Genomic DNA, 8,375 nt, shown 5'->3' with positions numbered 1-8,375 from the left:
GGGGTGCCATTGCCTTCCCATAGATAAGATCACTTGATTTCCCGTATGCAGTACATAATGACGACCCAAGCTTTTTTTTTCCTAGTCCTTATCTACCTCACCCTATTGCTAAATCAATGATCTAGGCAATAGTTGTCTCGCCTTAGATTGTACATTCTTCTGATTACTGCAGCTTATTCCATGAATTTAGTTTCAAATATCACCCAATAAACCGTTCCATCCCACAGCATAGTAAACACCACCTATGAACTGTTGAAAATTCCCTAAATTCAACATAACAACCCTTTATAAACATCATGCTGGGTGTGTTTTTATTTTATTTGAAAAACCCAATTGAAAAATAACAATCAAAGATAGTTAGGCTCAACTTAATTTGGTAGCACCCTCTTATGACCTAAATATGCCTAACTTCATAAAATTCCTCGAGTATACAATGATTATTTAATTGATTACTCTAAATCTGCTACATGTGATCTCATTCAAATGATCCATTATCAATCATTTGATCCATCCCCTAGTAAAATCTCTCTCCTCTTCCATTTTGGAGTAGTACCTCTCTTAGCTATTTCCCCTAGTGGCCATTAAATACTCTGCTCTCGTCTGTTCCTTTTCTTACTCTGTTAGTCTCTGCTTTTCAAGCTCCAGAAACTGTTATCTCTGTCTCTCAGCCTGCTTGTTTTTCAAACCTAAACAGTTTCCTTCTCTCTTTTTCTTTTATTCTCTCCCTCTCTAACTTCCTCTGTCTCTCTAAGTCTGTCTCTCCTTTTTCCCGCCAACCAGAGCCACAAATCACTCCCTTTTCCTCAACTCTCAAACCTCTCAGCTCTATCGCTACTTCCCTCCTATCATTACTGAATCAATGATAATACATTTACATTCTAGTCACCCAGCAGACGCTCCTATCCAGAGCAACCTAGTGAATACATTTTTATTATTTTAATCTTTATTTATTTATTTTTCTGGCCTCCCCCCGTGGGAATCGAACCCATAACCCTGGCGTTGCAAACACCATGCTCTATCAACTGAGCTCCATCCTTGCCGGCCATTTTCCCCCCTACCCTGGACGACGCTTGGCCAATTGTGCGCCGCCCTTGAGTCTCCCGGTCGCTGTCGGCTGCGACAGAACCTGGATCCGAACCAGGATCTCTAGTGGCACAGTTAGCCCTGCGATGCAGTGCCTTAGACCACTGCGCCACTCAGGATAATAATAACTGCAATAACTATCAATAATTATTATAATAACTATTACGAATTATATTGTCCTTTTTCTGATGTTCCAATTGTAGTCTATTCATTTTAGTTTAAAATATAAAGTTATTTATAACAAATCCAGAACCCACCACAGGCTGGCGCTATTCCCCCAGCACAACAGCCAATGCCACTTGCTTCCTTGTAACGAAAATAAATTATATCGTTTTAAAATTTTCCAATTATTTGTATTCCATGCCTTTCATTTTCTGTTCGCTATTCAAAATATTTAAGTTATTTGATTCGGCCCCAATCAATAAAACAAATGCTTGATATTTTATCAGCATACACTTAATGACATTCCTACCATTTGAACGATGTCCTGTCTCTCACCCCCCCCCTCTCCTGCTCCTTCCTACATTATGGGGGAGGCGCGGGAAACTTCCCTACAATCTACCTTCTTAGGAAATAATGCCATTCGTACTTGTAACATATTTTCATAGATTATTTAGAATACTACTAGTTATCTTATGCAACTTTTAATACACGTAAAAAAACTCTCTCCACCCATTCCTTTTTGAATAAGTGCGTCTTCCTAGTTACCCCATAACCACGCCTCAAATCTTTTATTTAGCATTTAACCAACCAAATACTAAGTAGTATCCGGTTATCATTCATACCCGCTGTTGAATTTCCTCATACACACATTTTACCTTCTGCCATTCAAATGCCCAACACGACAGAATAGTTCCATGCAAACCTCTATTGGCTCTTCAAGTCGCTCCGGACTAGAGCGTCTGCCAACTGACCAAAATTGCTAATATTCTCTACTTTCTCACTCAACGTACGTCTACGTTTGAGTGCGAAAGCTCATACACACGCATAATAATATGTCATTTAGCAGACGCTCCCATCCAAAGCGACTTACAGTCATGCGTGCATACATTTTTAAAAATTAATTATAATTTTTTTATTAGTGGTCCCGGTGATCGAACCCACTACCTTGGCGTTACAAGCGCTGTGCTCTACTAGCTGAGCTACAGAGGACCACATCGTTGGACTTTATAGGTACCTCTCAAATAATCGCTTTGTGGTGTTTTTAGCCAATTCTTTAATTGACACAAATCATTTTTTAAAAACATCTTACCCGTTCAACCACAAATATTGACTGTCATACTCCTTTTCCCCTGTAGTCACGATGGTCAAATATTCCTTTGTCCCCGTTAAAGCATTTTCGCGCTTAAAAAACACACTCTCTGTCTCCAGCCCCTCCTTTCGCTGTTCTTTGAAATTAGTTCCAGTCTACATGCATCGGTTTGATCATACATTCTAATTTTTCTACTTCGAGATGCCCAATAAATTCATACCTCTTCTCCCAAATGGATCCATAAAACATATTTCTTTCATCTCCCGTTAATTCTCGGACTTGTTTATTAGAGGTCTTTCCCATGGCGGAACAATAAGAAATCCCTCCCCCCCTTTGTTTTTTAAATAATTCACTCCCAAATTATTTTAGTAGGAGCTAATCTCTTAGTGCGCCTCTTGCTTTTGTAATTAACCCTTTAAAATTATTTAACCCCTAACCCAGAGTTTCTATTTAAAACTCCGGTTTCATGAAAAGAGTAAGTTACCCAATTTTCCTCACGCGACTTATTTTTTCCCCCACCCCTGAAATAATGATCCCGTCTCCCGAGGGATTAAGTCTCACCACATACGACCTTATCATCTGATAAACTTGTTTGCAAAGTTCTAACACATGCCCAGTCGCATCTGGAACTCCCGACACATCCCTCTCATACGATGATAATTATTTCCCTGTTTATACTGAACATTGCAATTACAATGACAATATTAACTTAGTTTACATTTGTGATTGCAATTCACTGCCATGTCATTTCGGACTAGTTTTTTTTGTAATAGCTATTTACCTCTAGGATCAATTGCGGACCCCCCCTGTCGTAATAATTATTACCTTCTTTGACTTTGGTAACTAAGTTCAACTCATTTTACCAAAATCCATGAATAAAAATTACTGACCTTTTCCTTGCAGTCTGGATTAAAATGCTTTTTCAAACTTGTTAACGTCTTTATCGTTCATAAAGAGTAATCACCGGCCTGTTTATTAACCTTAACGTGGAAGGCCAGGACTATTTTTCACGGATGCGATCACCCGGCCGTGCACGGATTTCGGTGTCTCTAGAACGATAAAGATGTATTAAGCTCCGCTTCGAAGGACCAATCTGTCATGTGAATTTTTATCTCTAATTCACCCTAAGCTTGAATCTTTACCAGAGGTTGTAAAGCTCCGGTTTTAATCATCAATGATTCAAGGTCCACAATCCACAAGTAATTATCAGTTCATTTATTCATGGAGAGCTCTGCTCAAAAACACAAATATCCTGTTTTTTTATACTCCTTGACAAACAAAGGCACTATGCTCCTCCCACCTTTCTTAAACAGTTCCCGCCTTCCCCTTGAATGGTTAGTAACGCCCCCTCTGTTAGTGGGTTGACACTACATGATAATTCTAACATTTATACTGTGTTTGGGGTGAAATTCTTTAGTCATTATTTTTAATACACAAATTCATCTATCAGTTACCTGTATAAAAGACACCTGGGAGCAAGAAATCTTTCTGATTGAGAGGGGGTCAAATACTTATTTCCCTCATTAAAATGCAAATCAATTTATAAAATTGATTTTCTTTTTGTTATTCTGTCTCTCACTGTTCAAATAAACCTACCGTTAAAATTATAGACTGATAATTTCTTTGTCAGTGGGCAAACGTACAAAATCAGCAGGGGATCAAATACTTTTTTCCCTCACTTTATAGGACTCGTTTACTGTGGATATAGATAATTTTGTACCTGTTTCCTCCAGCATCTTCACAAGGTCCTTTGCTGTTGTTCTGGGATTGATTTGCAATTTTCGCACCAAAGTACGTTAATCTCTACGAGACAGAACGCGTCTTCTTCCTGAGCGGTATGACGGCTGCGTGGTCCCATGGTGTTTATACTTGCGTTCTATTTTTGTACAGATGAACGTGGTACCTTCAGGCGTTTGTAAATTGCTCCCAGGGATGAACCAGACTTGTGGAGGTCTACAATTTTTTTTCTGAGGTCTTGGCTGATTTCTTTTGATTTTCCCATGATGTCAAGCAAAGAGGCACTGAGTTTGAAGGTAGGCCTTGAAATACATCCACAGGTACACCTCCAATTGACTCAAATGATGTCAATTAGCCTCTCAGAAGCTTCTAAAGCCATGACATCATTTTCTGTAATTTTTCAAGCTGTTTAAAGGCACAGTCAACTTAGTGTATGTAAACTTCTGACCCACTGGAATTGTGATACAGTAAATTATAAGTGAAGTAATCTGTCTGTTAACAATTGTTGGAAAAAGTACTTCTGTCATGCACAAAGTAGATGTCCTAACCGACTTGCCAAAACTATAGTTTGTTAAAAAGAAATTTGTGGAGTGGAAGAAAAATATGTTTTAATGACTCCAACCTAAGTGTATGTAAACTTCTGACTTCAACTGTATATTTCACCAGTAAATGTCTAATCATATAGATTAATCGCAACCTATGCAAGTAGTTGACCATCTCAATTTATGTAACAAAGTTGAAAATGGCACCAGGGTATTGTTGCTATTCAAGTCAAGGACTGACTGTTGAGCCAAATGGAGGGTGCTACGAGCCGTCTTTCAATGCTAATGTTACTGTTACAATATTATCATATTGAGGAACAGAATGTGAAGTCATTTTCATTGTCTGAATGTGACTTTAAGAGACTGCACAATCAGAGATAGAAAGTTTATACACTTTTTGAAAGAATGCTCAAGGACATTCACTGGACAGTAAGTCAGACAAACCAGGATTCTGTTGTATGTGTTAGTTAGTCCGGTCTTCTCTGCTCTGCCACAACGAGGGAGTCCCATTGAATTGAACCGAGATCCCCTCAAACCAATCAGGTCAGTTTCCTTTTATTCCCGAAACCAGGAACTCTGTGTAGAATAGCAGTGTAGATGTGAGATATTACCTGATAAGTGTATTTTTTCAATCAATGTCTGAGCAAGTGAATCTTTCATTGCGCTCATCCCAATCAAACATTTGTAGACAACATTAGAATGACTCAATATGTCTTTGTGAAAAAACCTTTTTTATGAAGAAACCTTGTCAGAATGCTTTTGCTTCAAATGTTTTTTTCTTTATGTGTAATTCTTGACTTTAATTACTTACTTACCCTCTGGTGTTTAATCCCAGTAGGATAAAGACTTCGGAAGCATTATGAGTAAATATAGAAAGTATAAAGATCTACTGAGAGATATTCCTCTCTTTCCAGGTAATGTGTTTTATTTATATTTCTATTATATGATATTATATTATATTCCTGTCTGTTTCTTAGTAATAACAGAATCATAACTGGAAAAACAAGTCAAAGGTTTCTCAAAATCCAGTGTTTTCTAAACTGCAGGCCAAAAAACAAAATAGGCCTCTTAAGAAATGTTATGATTTTTTGTGAAAAATTATCATAATTTGACTAATGGGCTGCTGTCCCATTCAAGACAATGGCTCAAAATAGTTTAGTGGACTGGCCCATTTGCCCCTGGTGGGCCGGTGTGTCAGATATGGCCAGGCCGATTTCTGGTAGCATTCAGCCAAGGCTACAGCCTCATGATGATTCATTGGAAAGGATATACAGTTGATGTTACATTCCAGTCTCCTTTTTAACACAACATTTCAGTATAATTTATAACAACCACTTCCAACTCTATGTTCTATTTGATCAGCATAGATGTTTGAATGTTTCGGCCATGAGTGCCAGTTAACGTGAATGTGTCATGTGTGTCCGTCAACTGTCATTCATTTTGGCACTTGTGTCACATTGTGATTCAGACATTTTTACTAATGGAATGACGCGCAACTTGGCACACCCCAAGAAAAGCTTCATGGGCCGCTACACTAAGCGGACCATGGAGAAGTACAACAATGTGATGATCAAGAACGCTGTCAAACTGTGTCAGATCCAGGCCCATCATGCTATCCTGGAGGTAACAGCTTACGCGATAGACTTATACCTATTTAAGACAGAAGATGTGGTTACCTGTAAAAAATACAAGGCAATGTTTACATGACCCCCTTTCAAACCCTTATTTACCACTTTCTTGCAGCTACTGTATACCCATTTTATACGTATCAGTCGGTCACTGGCAAATTGGGAGGGTGGGGGGCTGTTGTTAAACCATGGGGGTTGTTTGCAATTTAAATTAGGGACATATTAAACAATGGAAGTGTTAATGAATTTACCTGCAAAAAAGCTGAGAACCATTCACACAGACCCGATACCTGTATTTTGGTTACAGGGTTTGTGAAAATGCAGGTTTCATGGCTTGGTCTCGAGGTGGGATTTAATATACCTTGTTTTTTACAAGATACCCCTTTCAGATACACAAAAAGCAGGTAGAAAGAAGGTGGGATTTCTGTCTGTGTATGAAAGGGGAATTACTTTATTTCGCATAGACACACAGACACGCTTACATTTTAGTCATTTAGCAGAAGCTCTTATCCAGAGAGATTTACAGTAGTGAGTGGATACATTTCGCACGGGTCCCCCGTGGGAGTCGAACCATCAACCCTGGCGTTGCAAGCACATTGCTCTACCAACTGACCCCACACTGGTACCATACACACACACACATACACACACACTAAAATTGATCCAGTGTCATCAAATCTACTCTGTCATCCAGGTTGGCTTTGGTCCAGGCTTGGGGCTCCAGGAGGCTCTGAAGTACCTGACGGACCCCAGGGGCAAGCTGTTCGGCCTGGACGTCTCTGAGTACATGCACAAGGTGGCCCGGGAGCGCCTGGGCCCTCAGCTGGCCTTGGGGAGGGTCCACCTGCTCCAGGGCAGGGTGGAGTGTATTCCCCTCCCGGACCACTGCATCCACGGGGTCTTCCACTCCAACTGCCACCTCTACTGGCCGGACATGGCCACCGCCACCGCCGAACTGCTCCGTGTCATGAGGCCTGGTTAGTGGAAGTACGGCACACACACACATGTTTATGCCACAGGCACACACAAGATGTAATTCCTTATTGCAAACAGTAGAGGGAAATGTGAGTGCAGTCGGAGCCATACGATACAAGTTGTATTACAACATGCACTGAAATGTTACTGTATCTCTAAGGCACTGCATATCTATAGAGTTAGCACAGTAGCCTATACAGAAGACAGTATTGCAGTGCACAGAACCTGTTGGTGTTGGTTAATACAACCATATAAATAAAATGATCATTCTAATTCTATTAATAGAACCCCCTCCTTTTCTTCCTCCACGGTAGGAGCGAGGATGTTGGCCACGTGTGATCTGGGCTTCCTGCGTCGGGGGGTGGACCAGGGCTTCTTCAAGGGGATGACATTGGAGCCTGAGCCCTACATGCAGGCCCTGAGGGCTGTGGGCTTCCTGGGGGTCAGCATGGAGGACCTGACAGATGAGGGAAAGAGCTTCCAGGTCATCTATGCCACCTCTCCACCTCCCTCCACCACCGAGACTCAGACCAGTTAGGAACACGCTCTGTGTGCACACTCCGGATGTGTTTGATGGATATAACAGCATGTTGTGTCATAAAAACAAATGTTACTTCCAAAGAGAGTACGTCTGTTCATACTCAAGGTTTTATATTGGTTGTCAGAAATAATTTCGTTTTGACTTAAGAATAAAAGTATTTACCTGTCATTCACTTTGCATGGGAATGTTATACACAGTACAAGCCTTGACTAGCAAGGTTTGTTGGTGACCACAGAGCGCACAGTCACCTAGTGTTGAATACCAGCTTTACTGTATAGAGACATGTTGAGGATTTTGTTATCAGTGACAAATGCACGTATGTTCAGCAATCCATTTTTTTATCATTTTCACTTATTTGCATATGACAGATTTCTGTCAATAAAAAGCAATCAATCAATCAGGGTCTCACAGTCCCCTCTTCAAATAGACTACATTTACATTTTAGTCATTTCGCAGACGCTCTTATCCAGAGCGACTTACATCAGCAATTAGGGTTAAGTGCCTTGCTTAAGGGCACATCGACAGATTTTTCACCTAGTCGGCTCGGGGATTAGAACCAGCGACCTTTCGGTTACTGGCACAACGCTCTTACCCACTAAGCTACCTGCCGCCCACTA

The 8,375-nt window shown here is 40.4% G+C and overlaps 1 protein-coding gene across 2 annotated transcripts; it reads left to right on the top strand.

Moving 5' to 3' along the window:
- The first annotated feature begins 4,999 nt into the window (after positions 1 to 4,999).
- Positions 5,000 to 7,926, top strand: LOC121554599 (arsenite methyltransferase). Of its 2 annotated transcripts, none has more exons than XM_041868237.2 (5): positions 5,000 to 5,157; positions 5,453 to 5,528; positions 6,083 to 6,237; positions 6,937 to 7,219; positions 7,532 to 7,926. In XM_041868237.2, the coding sequence occupies exons 2-5, from the start codon at positions 5,474 to 5,476 to the stop codon at positions 7,753 to 7,755; spliced, it is 717 nt and encodes a 238-aa protein (XP_041724171.1). In that variant the 5' UTR covers positions 5,000 to 5,157; positions 5,453 to 5,473; the 3' UTR covers positions 7,756 to 7,926. The 2 variants fall into 2 exon arrangements, with proteins under 2 accessions (XP_041724171.1, XP_041724172.1); XM_041868238.2 differs by having other exon boundaries at positions 5,450 to 5,528.
- The last annotated feature ends 449 nt before the right edge of the window (positions 7,927 to 8,375 follow it).

The sequence above is a fragment of the Coregonus clupeaformis genome, chromosome 39 (genome assembly GCF_020615455.1).
Source record: "Coregonus clupeaformis isolate EN_2021a chromosome 39, ASM2061545v1, whole genome shotgun sequence".
NCBI lineage: Eukaryota > Metazoa > Chordata > Actinopteri > Salmoniformes > Salmonidae > Coregonus > Coregonus clupeaformis.
Note: the sequence above shows the minus strand (reverse complement) of the source record. Positions and strands in the feature narration are given on the sequence as shown.